This window comes from Hemiscyllium ocellatum, chromosome 42 (genome assembly GCF_020745735.1).
Source record: "Hemiscyllium ocellatum isolate sHemOce1 chromosome 42, sHemOce1.pat.X.cur, whole genome shotgun sequence".
In the NCBI taxonomy this organism is placed as follows: Eukaryota; Metazoa; Chordata; class Chondrichthyes; order Orectolobiformes; family Hemiscylliidae; genus Hemiscyllium; species Hemiscyllium ocellatum.
In genome coordinates, this window is record NC_083442.1 from 29,905,057 (window position 1) to 29,926,624 (window position 21,568).

At 42.3% G+C, this 21,568-nt stretch overlaps 1 protein-coding gene across 2 annotated transcripts; it reads right to left on the reverse strand.

Moving 5' to 3' along the window:
• Positions 1-2,169: 2,169 nt before the first annotated feature.
• On the reverse strand, positions 2,170-19,806 carry LOC132834798 (pro-neuregulin-4, membrane-bound isoform-like). Of its 2 annotated transcripts, none has more exons than XM_060853841.1 (5): positions 19,443-19,806; positions 17,098-17,144; positions 10,135-10,225; positions 6,289-6,444; positions 2,170-3,365 (listed from the first exon to the last, which is right to left on the reverse strand). In XM_060853841.1, the coding sequence occupies exons 2-5, from the start codon at positions 17,108-17,110 to the stop codon at positions 3,281-3,283; spliced, it is 345 nt and encodes a 114-aa protein (XP_060709824.1). In that variant the 5' UTR covers positions 17,111-17,144; positions 19,443-19,806; the 3' UTR covers positions 2,170-3,280. The 2 variants fall into 2 exon arrangements, with proteins under 2 accessions (XP_060709824.1, XP_060709823.1); XM_060853840.1 differs by having other exon boundaries at positions 2,170-4,132.
• Positions 19,807-21,568: the final 1,762 nt, after the last annotated feature.

Below are 21,568 nucleotides of genomic sequence, written 5' to 3' on the forward strand. Positions count from 1 at the left end.
AACTGGAACTCTATCAACAAACACATTGGCTTGGGCCCAATTTACCATCCCTAAGAAAAAGAATGGGAAATGACATCACCACAGGAAATGACATCACCAACCCATAGAAACCCAAACATATAAATAGATAGCAAGAATCATCAGCAGTGATTCATCCGGGGACTCACTGAAGCTGTTACCTAGGTTGGTGACGAAACATCTGAAAATGAACCTTCCAGCTCAGCGAGCAAACCCACATCCAGAATAATAACAGTGTGGGAGTGCACTGCCAGGTGTGATGGTGGAGACAGCTTTAATAGTGATGTTTAAAGGACTTTTAGATAAGCATATGAATATGAAAGGAATGGAAGAATATGGACTAAGGGCAGGTAGCAGAGATTAGTTTAATTTTGCATTATGTTTGGTACAGCATTATGGGTCGAAGGGCCTGTTCTGTGCTGTACTGTTCAATATTTTGTGCAATTGTTTGGTTTTTATTTTCATGGTTCTCTAAATAGGGGTTCAGTTCTACAGCCAATAGATAATATTAAAGCTACCACTACCTTTCAGACATATGACACTGTGTACAAACTGCATCTATTGACAAGAGGTCTATCATTTCCACGCCACCTCACATAGAAGTCTTAGCAAACCAACCCACAATATCCAAGCAACTTGATCAGAATCAGCCTTGTATTTTTACTTTATTATTATTTGAAGAAGGTTTGGTTAAAAAAAATGGAGTTGTCCCATTGGTAAATATATTCCAGATCAGAAAGCCAAGATCAGTCGGCGACATTAACTTGAGATGTAAACAAATTAATGAGATCTTTGAGCTAAATGTTGTATATGGCCAGAGGTTTCAAAGGAGCTTCAAAACTTGGACATCATCTTTGACACCATATGCCTCTATCTAACAGTTCTTTTAATCACAGTAAGTAGAAGTAGGCAAGTTATGCTAAGTATTTATAGATTGATGGCTTGGTCCCAAGATGAATAGAGTACTGCCTCTCAAGTCTGGGCAACACACTTTAGGAAGAATGTTAAGGAAACAGAGGATGCAGAGGAGATGTCAGAAATCAGGGGGTTGAGTTCAAGCAGAATATTAAACTGTGATTGTTCTTTGCAAGGAGGGAAGGTAAACAGAACATTTAAAGGGAGTTGCTTAAAATCAGTGCAAAGGAGAACAAAACTGTTAATGCTGATAGAAGGGCCATTAAGCAAAAGGCACACGTGTAATATAATTGACATAAAATCGGTAAGGAAATGTGAGATTGTTTTCTTATGGAGCGAGTTATGGTTTGGACACAGAACCTTGGAGGAAACAGATCTGATAATAATTTCTAAAAGGGAATTGAACAAGAGTCAGAGAGTCATGCAGCACAGAACCAGACCCTTTGGTGCAACTTGCCCATTCTGACCAGGTTTCCCAAACTAAGCTAGTTCAATTCGCCAAAATTTGGTCCATGTCCCTCTAAATCTTTCCTATCCATGCACCTGTCCAAATGTCTTTTAAATGTTGTAATTGTAGCCACCTCGAACACTTCCTCTGGCTTGAACAGAGACAAAACTATTGCAGGGTCAGAGGAAAAATCTGAGGCTATGGAGCTAATTGGTTTTCGTTTCCTGCACAGATGTGATGGATTGAATAGCCTCCTTCTTCCCTGGAAACACCCCCTTTTGGACAAGATGTTGCCCCTCAAGCATCCGCCAGTTATCTCTGGAGGAGATGGTGATAATGATAGTGAGTTAGTAAACCTGGGGATGTGGGTTCATATCCCACCATAGCAACTGGTGGAATTTAAATACAGTTCATTAATAAATCAGGAATGGAAAGCTAACCTTGGTAAAAGTAATAATGAAACTAACATCGATTATTGTTTAAAATAAAAAACCCTTATGGAATCACTAATGTCCTTTTTGGAAAGGAAATTGGCCATTCCTACTAAGTCTGTCCTACAATGTTGCTGTCAAGATTGGTTCGTGATGGACAGTGATTGCAAATCGTGATGCCCACAGCTCGTGAAAAAACAAAATAATCTATGATTCTAGCAACGTTTGTGTTGAGAATACTCTGATACACCACAAGAAAGTGGAGAGGTTACGAACAACAATATACTTTACTGAACAATAATTTACCAGACTGATGACTAAAATACAAAATCATTGCTTCAGTAACTGGGGTAAGAATTTCTCCAGTCGTTGCTTTTAGGAGCATGGATGTAAGGTAGCTTGCTGAGCTGGAAGGTTTGTTTTCAGACATTTCGTCACCACAGTAGGTAACATCATCACTGTGCCTCCGGTGGTAAGGCCCACTTTTTATTTATGTGTTTAGCTTGGTTTGGGTTGGTGATGTCATTTCCTGTGGTGATGTCATTTTCCATTCTTTTTCTCAGGGGGTGGTAAATGGGATCCAAGTCAATTTGTTTATTGGTAGAGTTCTGGTTGGAATGCTGTGCTCCTAGGAATTTTTATTTTTTTCTGCTTGGCTTGTCCTAGGATGGATGTGTTGTCCCACTTGAAGTGGTGTCCTTCCTCATCTGTATGTAAAATACTAGTGAGGGTGGGTCATGTCTTTCTGTGGCTAGTTGATGTTTATGTATTCTGGTGGCTAGTTTTCTGCCTGTTTGTCCAATGTAGTGTTTGTTACAGTTCTTGCACGGTATTTTATAAATGATATTAATTTTGCTTGTGGTCTGTATAGGGTCTTTCAAATTCATTAGCTGCTGTTTTAGTGTGTTTTAAGAGCATCTTACTTAAAGGTTTGATCCAAGTGATGGGTGAATGGAACTTGGTGCAGGTCAGGATGTGGGCAGGAGAGTTTTGGATGAGCTCAAGATTATGGAGGCTGGAGCATACAAGACCAGCCAAGAGTAAATGGTAGTTTTCATGTCTGGCAGAAAGAAAAGCAAGGATTATGATCTCAACAGCTCATGATCATAGACGGTGGTGGAGGTGGGTCATGTGAGGATGGAGGCAAACTATTTGGGTCTTAGTATATACTCAATGGTCAACTGAAGTAACACTCTTATCTTTGTCCAAGAAATTTCAGGGAAGATAGCAAGGTGAAAACACATCATTTTTTCTAGAATAATTTATCTTGTAGCAGTGTGTATTAAGTAGAACATACAAAGCCCATAGAGTGTGATCACAGTCGGGCGGTATCTCAGCTGTTCTCCTGCCAACCTATACATCAAATTGATAACCAGGACAGTGTGATTTTGAGCCTTACATCCAAGTACAGGAATTGATAAGGCACTGACGAAAAGGTAGTTCCAGCGAAAAATGTTTCATCATATCATTAACTCTGTTTCTCTCTCCAGGAATACTGCCAGACCTGCCGAGCTTCTTCAGCACATTCTGTTTTTCTTGCAGATGTTTCATCACTGATAAAACAAAGTGAGTTTCATAACTGAGGTGGAACAACAGAGGTGTTTGGAAGAATATACAAAGACCATAAGAAATGGAATAGGATGTTTACTGTTCAAGTCGGCTCCACCAGTCAGTAGGATCACTGCTGATCAGATGATATTCCTTGTGTCCACTTTCCTGCCGTAACCCTTGGTTTTCCGACTGATCAGACCTCTATCTATCTCAGCCTGAGGTATAAACAAGGACTCTACCCCCACAGCTCTCTGTGGCAAAGAGTTCCAAAGACTCACAGCGCTCTGATAGAAGAAATTCCTCAGTCTTAAACTGGCAGCTGTTTATTCTGAGACTGTGCTGCCTGATCCAAGAGTCTCCCATGAGGAGAAACATTCTCTCAGCATTTACCTTGTCAAACCCCTTAAGAATCCGAGTTGGCATGGAAATGGAGGCCCTTGTTATTAAAAATCCAGGTGAGAGGGCTTACAGGAGCAAACAGGTCAATGACCTTCTGCTGTTGCTGCTGGTCACTTGTGTGACTCAAACATTTTGTTCATTCATTCCAGGAGAGATTCTCTCAAGCGGCAGTTCAGAAGGGGCATCCACTTTGACATTTCTCACCTAAAACATCCCCTCCTTGGACTTCTAATTGGGTCTAGAGTCTACATCTTGTTTTTTGATGCTGGATCTGACCGACAGTATCTCCCTGATGTCAATTGCTCTATGTGCTGTCACTGTGTAGTGCAGGCTGCTGTTCCTCTGGATATTTCTGTTTTGTCTCCGTTTCCTGTAAATGCAAGAAACTGTGAATAATTCATGTGTCCAGCACTTGCTGCGAGCTGTGCAATTCTGCAAAGAGTAAGCTATGTACCTTGGAGTGATATGGATGGAGGACTCTCTTCAGCTTGTCCCAAACTCTGGTGTCCAGACCCTCACTCACACATCTATCGCCCCTGTGTTCACTGATCAACATTGGCTCCCAGTCCGGCAGCATCTCAGTTTTGTTATTCCCACCTCTGCTTTCAAATCACTCTATGGCTTTGCCCCTCTCTATCTGTAATCTCCTCCTACAATCCTCTGTGTTCCTCCATTTCTGGTCTCTTGAGAAAGCCAGTATTTAAATCACTCCAATCATTGATGGTTGTACCATGAGCTGCCTGGGCACTGAACTCTGAAATTGCCCTCCTAAATGTATCCGGCTCTCTATCCTAGTTCCCATTCATCCTTTAAGATGTTCCCTAACAAACTCCTCTTCAACACATTTTTATGTGGCTCCCTTAATGTAACTTGGCGTGAAGATTCCTTTGGTAATGTGACTATGGAGGTGCCAGGGACCTGTTGCTCTGCTAAGGTGCTATTTAATCCAATGCTTCCCCGCCATAGTGAAACATCTTGGTGACACTCAGTGATGCCCTGGTATATCACCAGAGCCTCAGTCAGAGGGTTGTATGTTCAAATCCCACAATGGGGACTTGTACACAAAATGCAGTCTGACAATTCCAGTGCTTGGGGAGGTGTTGCCATTGTGTCTAGTAACCCAGAAGTCCAGTCTAATGCTATGGAGACATGGATGCAAGTCCCACCAGGACATCCAATGGCTTTTGTATTCAGTTACTAAAATCTGTAATCATGAATCTAGGTTCAGTCATAGTGACTACGAAACCATTGCCAATTGTCATTTGACTAATTAATGCCCCTTAAAGAAGACCTACTTGTAACTCCACACCAATGTAACTGACTTCGCTGAAATGGCCATTACAAGCCACTCAGTTCTAGGTGTGGACAACAAATGTAATGCCCACATCCCATGGAAGGATAAAATAAAACTGTTGGAAGAACCCCGGAGACATTAAACCAATGCCCTACCTGCCCTTACGATTGGACGTAAAGGATCACATGGTTAATTCAGAGACCAACAGGGGAGTTTTCCTAGTGCCCTGACTGACAGGAATTCCTCATTCAAGACAATAAGCCAGATTATGTAGAGCAGTAATTAATTGTGGATATTTGCCGTACACATACACAGTGTGCAGTGATTGGAACAATGTCAACTAGGTGGCTATCATTGAAGTTCCCTGGTTGGGGCTATTAGCCTGGAAGAAACAAGGCATTCTGACTGACAGATATGAACAGGAGTGTCAAGGGTTCTGTTCACTCTCAGAGCTGGCTCTAAGTTAGCTGGTTCAGAGTCCATGTACTATGCATGTGTAAATAATGGGTGACTTGATGACAGGATACCAACCTTGGTGGAATTATTTCACACTGCATTTCCCACAGTTCAATAAGTACCTAATTGACTGTAAAACACTTTGGAATATCTTGAAGTTGTGGAAGGGGCTAAATAAATGTCAGGTCTTTTCTGCCCAGTCTAATACATGAAACAATATCTTGCTGAACAAGGGGGCATGCTGTTGAATTTTTTCATCATCATCACGCATCAGGATACAACACAAGAATACTAAATTTCAAAAAGAGCAACAATTTTCACTGTATACAAACAGTGTGTTGATTAGTTGGCATGGCGACTCTGATTCGTTGCAAGGCTGCCATGATTATGCATTTGGGAACTATTCTCCCCGAGCCTTTGTTTAATTCAACAATTGAAAAAATTTCAAATATTCACATCCTATACTACCAGATATTAAAGAATGCAATCATTGGTAATATGGAGAGGTACCTGACAACCAATAGCATTTTGGGCTAATCCTAACAAATATTCTGAGTTTCAGAAAAGATGAAGGTAGCTGAAGACTCGGAGAAGGCTCGAAGCAGGTCATGTGCTGTCTTAGGATATATGATAAAAATGTACCAGTAGACTATTTACGAGCAGAGACAAACTAAGACGTCTTGCCTCTATCCTGCTCCCTTCCGCCCTATTCAATCCCAGCCAAACTGATGCATTTTATTGTCAGGCCACACCAGCAGTTAACCAGGTGCACTCACCTGCAGTAGAAGTGTGCTATACCAAGTGTTATGGCGAACACAATAATCAAAGCCACCACAATAACAACGATCAGTGATGGACTTATAGCCCTATGTAATTGATGGCTCGGTAGCAAGAACTCTTCACATCGGCTTCCTTGGAAGCTATCATCGCACCTAGGGAAGACATTACTCTGAATTAGCCCAGATAACAGAACGAGAGACTGAGGGTGGATCACATCATGGTTAGTATGATTGACAAGCATCAGCTAACATCCATCTATGTTCAGTGAGTTGAGGTCAGAGCTGAAGGCAAATGAAGGAACATAGGAACTAGACCTGCCATTTAGCCCTTACTCCTATTGGGAATATAAGAGCAAGAGGAGGCCATTCGGCCCTTTGAGTCTGCTATGCAATTCAATACGCTTATGGCTGTGTGACAATGCTGCTTCTTTAACAAGGTTATGTTGTCCTTGATATTTTACAAGAGGGGTTATAAAAGGCAGAGGTTCCGATTTGTCTGGGGTAAGGCCATTTTGATTATGGCTAACAGATCCTGCCTAAGGCAATAATCAGGATTTTTAAACAAAGCACTTGTACAATGAAAGGGGAGTGGCCAGTTCTTCCAGTTCAGGGACTTTTCTAGTTTGATTTACCTTCGGGGATCTAAAGAAGTAGCTGCTGGAGTGTGAAGCAGTTCCATGCTGGTTCTCTCTCTCTGACATCTCTCTTGTAAGAACCTGGGTTTGAATTTACCTTTTTTGTCAGGGGGGTGTTTATGGGGATGTTGTAGGAAATCGGAGTAGCATCATTAAGTTGCGATAGAGTTGGTGGGGTTTTCAGATAGGTTGAGTTATTCTATATTCTGTTCTCTTTTGTTTGTGTTTCATTCAGTAGTCTGTAAATAAGTTCTGTTTTGATTGAAACTGAGTGGTCTGATCAGCTGCATCCCTCCTGGAATATCCACTTTACACCTGCTTAAAACAACTAGCAAAATTAGGGTCTGGGCTCCCTTCTTGAAATGTTTTGAGGGGTGCATAACAGGCTGCCTGATTATGGTCTCAACTCCATTTTCCTGTTAACTCTAGACTGCTTTGTCCATCGAAAATCTATCCAACACAGCCTGGAATAAATCCAATGACCACCACTCCACTGTTTCCGCAGACAGTCTCTGCAAGAAAATATTTCCCATCATCTCCATCCTAAATGTGAGAGCCTCTTATCTTTAGCGTGTCCCCTTGTTCAAGTCTCTTCCACAAGAGGAAACATCCTTCCATTCCCCACTCAGGATCTCATACATTACAATAAATCTCTCATTTTTCTCGACTCCAACCCTTTAAACATTTCTTCTTTAAGTGAACCCTTCACCCTAGGAATTGAACTAGGAAGTGAATTGCATCTGAGCAGCTTCTAGTGCAATTATATTCTTTTGCAAATACAATTATTCGAAAGTGTGCATTTGGAGAAAAGTAATCTGTATCTTAACTTCATTTAATGTCTCTGAATTCCAAGGTAAAATGGTGGTGTATTTTAGTGTTGCTGTCCAATAATCCAAATGTTGTGGGTCAAGGGTTCAAATCCCATCATGGTGGCTGGCGAGCAAATGTTGAATATAAAGCTATTATCAAATTGACATAAAAGCCCAACTGGTATCAGTAATACTCTTAAGCAACGAAACCTGCAGGTTTGGCCTTTTTGTGATTCCAGGCTCCCAGTAATATGGTTGATTCTTAACTGCCTTCTGGGAATAGCTGAGTAAGTCACTAAGAGGCAATTAAGAAGGGACTTTCCAGTAATGCCTACACCCCAACCAAAGAAGCGTGTCGCTGTCAAGCATCCATCAATCTTCAGTTGACCCTTCAGTCTAATGAGAGGCCAGAACTTGACTTAGACATGATGACTCCCACACTTGAATGACTTGATGCCAGCTCCTAATTTTTGCTTCTCCAAAACCTTTCCACCAGCTCACAAGGCACATGTCGTGAGTGTGAAGCATTACTCCCTGCTTGTCTGGGCCAGTGTAATTTCAGCAACACAAATGAACCTCAGCACCATCCAGGATAAAGCAGCTAGCTTGTTCAAGACCACATTTATTGAGTAACAGTCATAGAGTAATACAACACAGAAACAGACCTTTTGGTCTAACCAGTTCATGCTGATCATAATCCCAAACTAAACTAGTCCCACCTGCCTGCGCTTGGCCCATATCCCTCCAAACATTTGTCATTCATGAACTTACTTAAATGTCTTTTAAATGTTGTAACTGTACCCACATTCACCACTTCCTCTGGAAGTTCATTCCACACACAAACTACTCACCTTTTAAAAAAAATCTTTCTCCTCTCACCTTAAAAATATGTCCCCTAGTCTTGGAATCCCCCAACCTAGAAAAAAGACACCTGCCATTCACTTTATCTATACCCCGCATGATTTAATAAACCTCTATAAAGTCACCTCTAGACTCCAGTGAAAAAAGTCCCAGCTATCCAGCTTTTCCTTATAACTCAAAGTCTCCATTCCTGGCAATATCCTGGTAAATCTCTTTGAATCCTTTCCTGCTTAATACTATCCTTCCTGTAGCAAAGCCACCAGAATTGGACGCAGTAGTCCAGAAAAGGCCTCATCAACATCTTGTACAACCTCAATATAACATCCTAATTCTTTGACATTCACTCCCTGTACCTCCAGCGCACAGTGGCAGCAATGTGTACCATCTACAAGGTGCACTTCAACACCTCATTGTGTTTCTATCAAAGCTCATTGCAAACTGAGGGCATCTGTCTCCTAGGACAAGGGCAGCAGGGGCATTGGAACACCACTGCTTGCAAGGTCCCCTTCAAATCCACTCCTATTCTAGTAATATGTCCTTCACTGTCACTGAGTGAAAGGTTTGGACCTCTTTTGTGAACAGCATTGTGGGTGCAGGAGTACCAGCAGTTCACCATCACCTTCTCAAGGGTAACTGTTGGAAGGGGTAGTAAATGCTGGCTTATACACGGCATTGTGATGCCACACCTGGAATATTCTGTACAGTTTTGGCCTCCTTATCTGAGGAGGAATATTTTTGCTATGGAGCGAGTGCACTTTACCAGACTGACCTCTAGGAAGGCAGGACTGATGTACAAAGGGAGATTGAGTTGGCTAGCTATGTATTCACTAGAGTTTAGAAGAATGAGGGGGGAGGGGAATCTTGTAGCAAACTATCAAATTCTAACCAGACTAGACAGATTAGATGCAGGAAGGATCTTCTCGATGATGAGGAGAACAAGGGGTCATGGCTTAAGGATGAGGGGTAAACTTTTTAGGATGGAGACAATGGGAAATTTCTTTACCTGGAAAGTGGTGAAGCTGTGGAATTCACATCCACGGAATTTGTTTGAGAGCAAAACATTAGGTATTTTCCAGAAGGAGGTAGCTATAGCTCTTGTAGCTAAAGGGATCAAGGAACATGGAAGAAGGTGGGATTAGAGTATTGAGGTCAATGATCAGTCTTGATCATAATGAATTGTGGACATGGCTCAAGGGGTTAAACAGCCTACACTTACTCCCATCTTCTATATTTCTACATAAGGGTCCGGGCCACTCAATTTCAGTCCTTTGCAATGAAAAGGCCAGGTTCTCATCACACCTGGTGATCGGCTTTTGCCCAAAACATCGATTTTCCTGCTCCTCAGATGTTGCCTGACCTGCTGTGCTTTTCCAGCACCACTCTAATTTAGACTCTCACCCCACACCAGAGCTCGATTTGAATTTCCCACAGAGGGGCCTCCTACTGCACCCTCTATCTCTATGGACCACCATGTCCACTGTAGGTAATGATTTTGTTGGGGTCTGATTCCGATTGGTTAAGGGCTACGTTTGACTTACCAGCAGAATGGATAGGACATTCTTAGAATGTAGCAGGTGCCTCCATTAAGACAGTAGGAATTGTAGATGTTTGGGCAGAGCTGACCATGTGCTAATAGAAAAGATAAGAGTCAAAAGTAATGATTAACATGGCAAAATCTTTAGGAAAAAATCCGTAGCGTGAGTGAAATGCTTACCTGTTACATTGCTGTTGGACTTGCTATTCTATTACAGCTCAAGTACGGTATGATTGAGCTGTCCTAAAGTTGTTTCTGTACATTTCACATATTTGATTCAAATTCCAAGAAACTTTGACAGTTCCTGGTTGTTTGTGTTGCTGAGTCCAGTTCTCTTAGCTGGCGGCAGAATGAGATGACAAAACAAGGACAGAGACACCAACATCGAGGAGTCTGGATTTGAACAGTATGAGCAACAGATGCTAGACAGCAGTGTCTATGTATACAATCATTGGTCAGACCTTAAGTGCTTTATTGTTGTCAGTTAAGGGGAGACAGTGATGTAATGGTAAATCCCTGGACTAGTAATCCAAATCCTTCAAGCTAATGTTCTGGAGGTCAAGGGTTCAAATTCTGCCATGGTAGCAATTTAAATCCAGTTTTTTAAAGAAAAGTAATATCTAGGATATACAGCTAGTCAAATGTGGCCATATAGTAACTGTTTTTATTTTTGAAAACCCATCTGTTTCACTCATGCCTTTTAGCAAAGTAAATGTACCATCCTGACTTACTCTGGCCTGCATGTGACTCAAGACACACAGCAATGATGTTGACTCTGATCTGCCGTTTGAAATGGTATTAGAGAGCCACTGAAGGGACGGGGAACTAATGTTGCCAGTGACACCCACATCCCATGGAAGAATAACAGAGGAAAGTTCTGAAACCTACACAGTCCAAAACCACAGAGAGGATTTTCTCAAATGGCTCTGGTGATCAGGACTCCAAATATGGGAAGGTAAATTAGGCTTATTGTCCTTGGAGAAGAAAAGGTGAAGGAGACATTTATTCGAACTGTTCAAAGGCTTTGATAATTGAGAGGGAGAAATTGTTTCCATTAGCAGGAGAGTCGATAACGGGAGTACAGAGATTTAAGATAAAACAGGCAAGAGAAGCAGCAAAGAAATGAGTAATGTTTACTGTCACACAATGGATTGTCAGACTCAAAAGTGACACTGATCTAAAGCAAGAGATATTAAGAAGGTTCACTATATGCTTGATCAAAGGGATAAGTTTTCTTAATAAAGGATTTGTATTTTTCACTGCACCTTTCATAACTCCAGGATGATTCAAAATGTGTTAAGTAAGATAATGAGAACCCATATTCTGACAATACAATGATTGCAGTGCTGTACTATAGTGAGTAAATAAAAAGACTTTGTTAGAATTCCTAAGTGTCAGACCATGGTCACTCTATTAAGGCACAGACTTTGAGACATCACACTGACACTGAAGACAGTGCAGTTCCCAAACCTCCAGCCTCAAACTTCATGACTCGCCCCCAAGACCTGACTGGGCAGGGGGTCAGCTGGACAGCTTGACACAACGTCAAAGCCATGTCGATAATGCGAACATTAGTGGCAGCAGGTTAAATCATTTTACAGCCAAGTTAGTACTTTTGACGTGCAATTGTTCTCATAATGTGAGGGACAGTGGATAAGGAGAGGCAAAGAGACTCAGAGTTTACAGAGCTGAAGGCACAAGTGACTAGGATGCAGAGGAGAAAGGGTACGTGAGGTTAGAGATGGAGAAGCACAATGTTGGAACGTTGCAGGAGTGGTTAAAACTGAAATGACTGAAGCCGTGGAAGGACCAGAAGGTGAAGACCTTGGATTTGGAGTTGTAGAAATTCAGAGACCAGGAGCAAATGAAGACTCTTGAACAAAACTTGAAAGGTTTCAGAAAAGATTTACAAGGATGTTGCCAGGTTTGGATGGTTTGAGCTATTAGATTAGACTTACAGTGTGGAAACAGGCCCTTCGGCCCAACAAGTCCACACCGACCCGCCGAAGCAAAACCCACCCATACCCCTACATTACCCCCTACCTAACACTACGGGCAATTTAGCATGGCCAATTCACCTGACCCGCACATCTTTGGACTGTGGGAGGAAACCGGAGCACCCGGAGGAAACCCACGCAGACACGGGGAGAACGTGCAAACTCCACACAGTCAGTCACCTGAGTCGGGAATTGAACCCGGGTCTTCAGGCGCTGTGAGGCAGCAGTGCTAACCACTGTGCCACCGTGCCGCCCACCGTGCCGCCCGCTATAGGGAGAGGCTGAACAGGCTGGGGCTGTTTTCCCTGGAGCATTAGAGAGAAAGGGGTGACCTTATATATCAGTGGCAGACGATGGCCTAGTGCTATTATCGCTGGACTAATAACTCAGAGACCCAAATAAGGTTTGAGGGGCCAGGGTTTGAATCCCACTGTACTAGATGGTGGAATTTGGATTCAACAAAAGAAAAAAAAATCTGGAATTAGTCCTTAGACTCTGGGGGCAGTAGAGAAGGTTTATTAAACTGATGCCAGGTACAGGAGGTTATCTTCTGAGGAGAGGTTAGGTAGATTAGGCCTGTACTTGTCAGACCTTAGAAGAATCAAAGATATTGGAACCTACAAGATTCTTAGGGGACTTAAGGGGGAAGATGCGGAAAGATTATTTCCCCTTCTGGGAGAGTCTAAGATGTTATCTCAGAATAAGGGATTGTACATTTAAGACACAAACAAGGAGGGATTTCTTGTCTCAGAAGGTTGCAGGGGTCAATTAGATCAGTTGGCCAGACAGCTGGTTATTCATGCTAGTGATATGGGTTCTATCCCCACAGTAGCTGAGATTACCATGAAAGACTCTCCATCTGAACCTCTCCCCTTGCCTGGTTACCTGCAGGTTAGACCACCACCAATAGCCTTTTTTTAATGAGAGAGCAGCCCTATAGGTAACGGCGACTTTACCTTTCAATCTGTGGAATTGTTTACCATAGATAGTGGGTCATTAAGTATATTCAAGGCTGATATGCATTTTTAATCAGAAAGGGAATCAAAGGTAATGGGGCAAAAGCAGGAAAGCGCAGTGAGCTTTATCAGACAAGCCATGATCTCATTGAATGGTGGAGCAGACTCAATGGGCTGAATGGCCTACTTCTGCTTTTGCCAATGTAATCTCGCTGGTGACAGAATATTAGATTGCCAAAGAGGAGAGTTAGGAAACTCAAAACATACTGACTGTTTTAGAGTTTCTTACTGTAGGATGATATCGGATGTCAGTGATCTGGAATGTCAAATGTTGACACTTACCATCCAGATTTGATGTGGTTGTCAAAGCAACTGTGATGAGTTCATGTTACTATTATGCTATCAATGGCAACAAATTTCCAGAGAAGAGGCAATCTGAAGAATGCATTACCAGCAGATCCTGTGAATGCCCTTCGTGAACTGGGCAGGCTGGGGCAGGGATGGCATCAAATAGTGGGTATGTGGATTAACAGATATATGTGAGCTGCTGCGGAGGAAGCTGCACAACCTCAGTGTTCACACACCGTCAGCTTCACTCAGGATGGCTGATGGTAGAAGCTAACGTAGGAGGGAGTAATCTGACCACTGCCATGGATGATCCATGAATGCTTGACACGAACAATGGGAGTGAAACATGAGGAAGTTTCCGTAACCCAACATTGACATTCCTCACCACATGATCACTCAGAATTTGTGAAATCAGATGTACGAAGGGGCCAAATATCTACCTTTAAGCTAAAGAAGAAATGCTTGCATTTATGTTGCACTATTTCTCAACTTCAGACGCAATGCTGCAAATTGACACAAGTGGAAAATAAGATTAATTACTAGTTAGTTGGTGAAGGCGGTTAGGAGCAGGAATACGTCATTCGGTAAAATCAACTGACTGTAGCCTCAAATCCGCATTCCTGCCCGCCCCCATTATCCTTTGACTTTCTCATTAGTCAAGTATCTATTTATCTTCATCTTGAAAATAGTCAGTGACACTGCCTCTCTGGGGAAGGGAGTTCCATGCCTTCATGATTCTCTGAGGGAGAAACCGTCTCCTCATTGCCGTCTCAAGTGGAAGGAAGAGGAGGAATGTCAACTCAGGGTCCTGGGAAAGCTAGAAGAAAGTGAGGACTGCAGATGCTGGAGATCAGAGTTGAGAGTGTGGTGCAGGAAAAGCACAGCGGGTCAGGCAGCATCTGAGGAGCAGGAGAACCGACTTTTCAGGCAAGAGTCCATCATCAGGATTCATTCCTGATGAAAGGCTCTTGCCCAAAACATCAATTCCCCTGCTCCTCAGATGCAGCCTGACCTGCTGTGGTTTTACCAACACCACACTCTTAATCCTGGGAAAGCTCCCTGTTCAACTTCAACAAGTGTCACAGCACTCATTACATCCACTCTTGTAATCAGACATGTCTCATTTGAAATGCACCTCTGGCAATACAGGGCTCCCACTAACACATCAGGCTAAATTATCTGCTCAAAATCCAGCAATGGGTATCCATTAGGCTCTCTATTTTGCTTACAGGTCTAAGATGACACCATTTATAACATTACTTACATTCTTCAGTTCTTAGGTGTTAATTTAACATAATACCAATCCCTCAGGGATGGCCATTTGATAGCTATTACAGACCACAATAATAGGAATCAAAAGAAGAAAGACATGCATTTATATAGCACCTTTCCCAACTGTGGACACCTCACAGTGCTTTACAGCAAGCATGGAACTTTTGAAATACTGTTACAAAGGGAGAAAATGTGATGTCAATATGCTTCAGTAAACTCACGACATGCAGTATGGAGATAAAGCCTTGACCAGTCAAATGGCCAAGTCCTGCACTGATCTTTGATGTTCCTATGATGAGAATATGATAAATATTGAAGTGTGAATGCCACTCCTTTGGGGTTGGTGTCTTATTCACATGACGATGAGTTTGAAATGTTTCAAATGGGATTATGTTTGGCATGGATTGGTTGGACCAAAGGGTCTGACTCAATGAATTGGCAGCAGGGGATGAAGATTTGGTGCAAAAGTGACAGGAAGCACAGACCTACTTATCCCCCAGTTCCACCGACTCTGAGCATGCCTCAGGACAGAAGTTGGATTGAGTGGCTTGTGGTTTGTCCTATTGAGGGACTTAAGTTGTGACATAATGGTGATGTTACCAGACTGGCTAACTTAGATATCTGTAATGATCGTCTGGAGTTATCAGTTTGAATCCCATCACAGAATTAATCTGCAATATAATGAGAGTCTCAGAGATGATAACCATGAATGCTGTCACTGTTGTAATAACTCATCTGGTTCACTAATGGCCTTTAGAACAAAAAACTGTACAGCACAGGAACTCCTCAGATCATGATGTTGTGCCGAAAATGGCGCCAAATTAAACTAATCCCTTCAACCTGCCCTTGCTCCATATCCATCCATTCCTTGCATATTCATGTGCTTCACTAAAAGTCCCTTAAACATCCCTATCAGAGCTGCCTCTTCCACCACCCCTGACAGCGTGTTCCAGACTCCTAGTACACTCTGTGCAAACAATTTTCCCCTCACATCTCCTTTGAACTTGTCCCCTCTCACCTTAAATGTATGCCCTGTAGTATTAGACATTTCAATTCTGGGAAAAGGATTCTGACCATCAACCTATCAACATCACATTACTTTATAGACTTCTACCAAGTCTCCCCTCAACCCCACTGCTCCAGGGAAAACAACCCGAGTTTTTCTAGCCTCTCGTTATAGCTCAAGTCTTATAACTCTTTTAGGGAAGGAAATCTGCTGCCCTTACCTGGTCTGTCCGACATGTGACTCCAGATACAACAATGTGGTTGACTTTAAAGGCAGAAAGGCCTAACAAGCCACTTAGTTCAAGGGGCAGTTAGGGACAGGAAACAACTGTTGGTCTTGCCAGAGATGCTCACACCCCGTGAAACGATGATTTTTAAAAAACATAACACCAATATTTAAAAGCAAAATATCGCAGATGCTGGAAATCTGAAACAAACTATGGAGAATGCTGGAGAAACTCAGCAATTCTGGCAGCATCCGTGGAGAGAGAAACAGGGTTAACATTTTGAGTTCGGTCTGATCCTTCTTTAGATCTCCGCACAACCACCAAATCAAGCAACAACGTTTGCTGTTTAGGCTCAGGGTAAGCGGTTGGTGTCTTGACAAGGTGTGACAGGAGGTTATCCCCTGGCAGTCCAGTGATGGGTGAAGGAGTGAAAGGGAAATGTTCAAAAAAAAAATGGATATTGAATATAAGTCAAAAGGCTAAAGCGGAAGCCCAATATGAAGTGGTTCAATGTCCCACAGATTTAATTATCAATATTTTCTGATCAACAGCATTATTACTTGACTTGAATCCAGACCTCTTGGCTGAAAGGTAGAGGCACTACTACTGCACCACACAAGCCCTACAGATTTAATTATGGTGCAAGGGTCTATGCTTTCTGTCCTCCTTGCCAGTTTTAACCTTACTCAACTCCTAGAATCCCCATAGCATGGATGCAGACCATTCTACCTATCGAGTCCAGACCAACATTCCAAAGAGAATCACTCCCTGACCCATCCCTATCCCATCCCTGTGTTTCCCGAGACTAATTCACCTAGCCCACACATCCACAGACACTATGGTCAACTTAAAATGGCCAATTCACCTAACCTGCACATCTTTGGAGTGTGGGCGGAAACCCACACAGACGTGGGGAGAATGTGTAAACCCCACAAAGACAGCTGTCCGAGGCTGGAATTGAACCCAGGTCCATGCTGCTGTGAGGCAATAGCGCTAACCACTGAGCCACAATGCCATCATCTCTTGTGATACAACTAAATCTATAAACAACACCCTCTCATAACATGGCCAAGGTTCTCAATCCCAACAAAGTTTAGAATGTTTTTGTTCTCCTTTGGAGTAATGGACATCATATCCCATTAATCCTGATTCCATTCCCTACCTGGCGTTGCCATATCCCAGTGCTCCTTGTGACCCACGTTAATTTTCCTGCAAAATGAGAAAAATCAGTTCAGACAGCCAGCATGGTCTCAGTTGGCATTTTATCAACGGTAAAGTCAATCACAGCAGGGAAGAAACGGTAATGCTCAGTGTGACACTGGGATGACATAAAAGGAATCTACCAAGGGAATGCAACAACAACATGCATTCATATTACATCCTTACCATCCCCAAGGCATTTCTTTAAGGGTCGGACAAAGTTTGACACTGAGCTACATTGGGAAGTTTTAGAACGGGTTACCAGATCTTGGTTTTGAAGTAAGTTAAAGAAGAGGTGGAGAAGATTTAGGAAGGGAATTGCAGAGCTCAGAATCTCTACGCAACTAATGGAATGGATGCCAGTGATGGAGCAGTTAAATCAGAGAATGCTCAAGAGGCTGGATTTGAGGAGTGCAAAATCCTTGGAGGGTTGGAGGAGATTGTGGAGATAGAGAGGTGAGGACCATGGAGGAGCACATCTCTGTTAGATTGGGCTGATTAGCCAGTGTGTGGGTCAGAATAGCATCAACTCTGCCAGTTCAATTCCTGTTCCAACTGAGCTAGACTTACCATCTGACTCTGAGTATTGAAAACAGCAACAAGTTGCCACTGAGGAGCTACTTCCATGACAGCAGCTCAGGGTGAAGCTTCAAGAGTTCCGGTAAAAAGCCGAGGACCTGCCTCAAGTGAAGTTCATCAAGAGTCAGACCAATTAGGAGCAGGAACACCAGTTCTTTTATTCTCCTGCCTTCTTACCATCTAAGACAAAGGAAGTTTTGCATTTCTATAGCGCCTTTCGCAGCCACAGGATGTCCCAATCGTTTTTGTGGTTAACAAATTACTTTGTGGAATGTTGTCACATCGAAGGCATGGCAGTCAACTTGCATGCACCAAAGATGCCACAAAGAGCAATGTGATTATCTGCTTTTGTTATACTGGGTGAGGGTTAAGTATCAGCCAGTACACAAAAATAAACAACCTTCTCTAATCTTCTTTGCAAAGTTGGGAGGGAAAATTCCATCTGAAAGGTTGGCAACAGTGCTACACTTGCTCAGCATTGCGGTGAGTTCTCAGTCGAGATTTTTATGCTCAAGTCTCAGAAACAGGATTTGTAACGATGATCTCCTGACTCAGAAACAAGAGTGTTAAGCTGTGAGTTACAGCTGTCAACTAAATTTGAACAAATTGAGAGTTAAACAGAGATTCTGGTTTACAGTCATAGAGTCATAAAGCTGTACCGCACGGAAACAGAGGCTTCATATCAACTTGTCCATGCTGACCAGATATCCTAAATGAATCTAGTCCCATTTCCCAGCATTTGGCCCATATCCCTCTAAACCCTTCCTATTCATATGCCCATCCAGATGCCTTTTAAATGTTGTAATTGTAACAGCCTCCACTGCTTCCTTTTCAGCTCATTCCACATACGCACCACTGTCTGTATGAAAATGTTGCCCCTTAGGTCACTTTTAAGTTTTTCCCCTCTCACCTTAAACCTATGCCCTCCAGTTTTGAACTCCCCTACCTTGCGGAGAAGACCTTAACTGTTCACCCTATCCATAACCCTCATGATTTTATAAACCTCTATGAGGTCACCCCTCAGCCTCTGACATTCCAGGGGAAATAGCCACACTCTATTAAGTCTCTCCTTAATATCTCAAGCCCTCCAACCCTGGCAACATCCTTGTAAATCTTTTCTGAATCATTTTATCTTTCTCAGTGTTGGTGCCTCTGACTCAGAAAGTTGTGGGGTCTACGGTCCCACTCCTGGACTTTAGCATGAAAATCTTGCTTTCTATTTCCAACACAGCACTGAGGAAATGCTGCATTGTCACAGATGCTACCTTTTGTATCAAGGCTCCACATTTCCCTGAGTAGAGAAACAAAAGTTCCTTTCATGTTATTTCAAAGATGAACAGGGGAGATCAGTATTTCCATCAGTAAATATTACAGAACCAAATTATTTTCTCATCATAGCACTAGCTAGTCATATATTGGCATGTCTCAATGAAAGCATCATTGATATAAAGGTGATTTCTGTTGTCTTTTTGAGGGAGTTTGCTGTGTGCAAATTGGATGCCACATTGCATGCACTCAAGATTGGCTGCAAAAGGAATTTTATAAACACAAGATATTTTGGATGTGTTCTGACTATCAGTAAGAGGGTACACAGTTCACAAACATCATTTGTCACACTGAAATGAGACTGCACATTTCACAGCAAAAGAAACCAACACACAGCCATCTTTACATAAGTTGAACCCTCACAAAACCACCCAAACCCAAAATGAAATCCTCTGTACTTACTTCTAATGCAGCCCACAGTTGGTTATTGCTCCTCTACATATACTTTGACATCCGCCCAATTTGTATTCAGCTCCTCACTACTGGTGGGGAGTGTGCTGGGTGTGAAATCTATTCCAATTCCCCCGAGGCAAATGTACTGAAAGAATCTGTTGGTTTTGGAACAGTGTTAAAAATCACACAACTCCAGGTTATAGTGACAGTGTGTAGCAAAAAGCTTCCTTTCCTGCATTCCCAGGATGTGAGTGTCACTGGCTTGGCTAGCACATGTTAGCCGTTCCCAATTGCCCGTGAGTAGGGGGTGAAGATCCCAAAATAACAAGTACATCAGCTCTTCAGTGTGTCGCAACTCAACAGTGAGCTCTGTAAACAACACTTGAACATTGTTTGACTGACTTTTGCTAGCTCAAAGTCACATGCTTATTCTGGGTGGACCAAGTCTTCATTGAATTCTCTTCCACTTGCTTGTTCCTGCATTTTCTGGCTTGGCTGATGGCCCAGTTAGATCATATCTTTCAAATCTCTTTCCTTATATGTGATCTCTGTTTTGATGAATAAGCAGGGAGGCTGGAGCCAAATTTGCGAAATTTCAACACAAAGGGATATGCAGTGTCATAATGTGAGCAGAAGTTTCCCATCGAAGACTTTTCACCCGAGGCAGTAGTGATTTGGAAACCACCTTTTACAACATGGTCCTTTCATTACGACACACTATAACTAGTCGGAGCATGTAATAGCACCCTAGGTTCAACAGGTTTGTATAAAAACCACAGATGCACAAAATGAATTAACTCTTCCTAAGTTAGAATGTAAGATTTATAAGTACCAGGTCAAGGCTGTTAGTCACAAAAATACACAGTCCTTCTCCTACTTTTCCAATTGAATTACCACTTTTTCTCCCAATCGTTTCTCCTGTCTTCAGAAATGTTTCTAACATCCCATTATTCCTCCTTACTTAAATAATTTTCCCTGCTGAGTAATTCCACAATTATGGATGCAACAAATGGAAATTGCTGTCAGTTAATCTCTACTTGTGTTATTCCATATACGTGTCATAAACATTCCATCCTGCACATAATAGCCTCCCCAACCTACACACATTATTCTCCCACCTTGCACAATTCACCCCTCCCCACTTTACACACAATACCTCACATCCCACACACAATGACCCACACCCAGTGCCTCACGTAATAGTAATGTCACTGCAGTAATAATTCAGTCAGTACGCAGAGGCCATGGGTTCAAATCCCATCAGCAGCTGCTGGAATTCAAATTCAATTAGCAAAGCAAATTTAAAAATTCTGGAATCAGATGTGAATTGCAGTCATGGTGACCATTACAACTATTGCCAATTGTTGTATAAACCAATGTATTTCACTTTTAGGAGGGAAATCTGCCACCTCCACCTGGTCTGGCCGACAAGTAACTCCAGACTCACAGTAAATAAGGTTGACTCATAGCTGCCCTCTGAAATGACTGAGTGAGCCACTTTATCCAAGAGTAGTCAGGGATGGAGAACAAATACTGGCCTGACCAATGATACCCACATCCCATAAAAGAATGAAAAAAAAATACAATCACAATATTCAACTCCATATGCCTTTTTGGCACAGTTTGCTCAATGCATTTGGTTTATTTTGCTTGTTTACTTTGTGATACCTTGCCATTTGCAGGTGGACTGCTGTGTTTTGTACAGCAATTGCAAAACTAATGCATGGAATGCCTTGAATTCATGAAAGGTACGTTGTCAATACAAGTCTTCAGTTTTCTGATATGGCTCACTTTGGTCACCCTGGCCAAACGGATCCTTACCTGGCTCACTCACAGCTTTCCTTCCTCATTGTTATAGGTATTATATAGATGCAAATTGTTGTTGTATTTAGCATATTTACTGCAGGGCCTCCAGCTGCTCTGTGTTTTGACAAACCATTTAAGGGCATTTTTATTCTGATTCAGGTGAGTTAGATTCAATAGTTTTGATGTTGAATCTGTTTTTGCATTGTCTGTTCATCAGTGGTTTTACCAAAACTAGACTCAACGAACAAACAAGGGCAGCCAGGTCCCCAGACAGGATAGAAAAGAGCAACATTGACATCAATGTTGACCAGAGATTGGATGGGTCATAG

Coding starts and splice junctions, on each gene's coding strand:
- LOC132834798 (XM_060853840.1), bottom strand. Junction 6,445..10,134: donor ATGTCCTATCCATTCTGCTG/GTAAGTCAAACG, acceptor TGTCTTCCCTAG/GTGCGATGATAGCTTCCAAG. Junction 4,133..6,288: donor ATAGCACACTTCTACTGCAG/GTGAGTGCACCT, acceptor TTGCATTTACAG/GAAACGGAGACAAAACAGAA.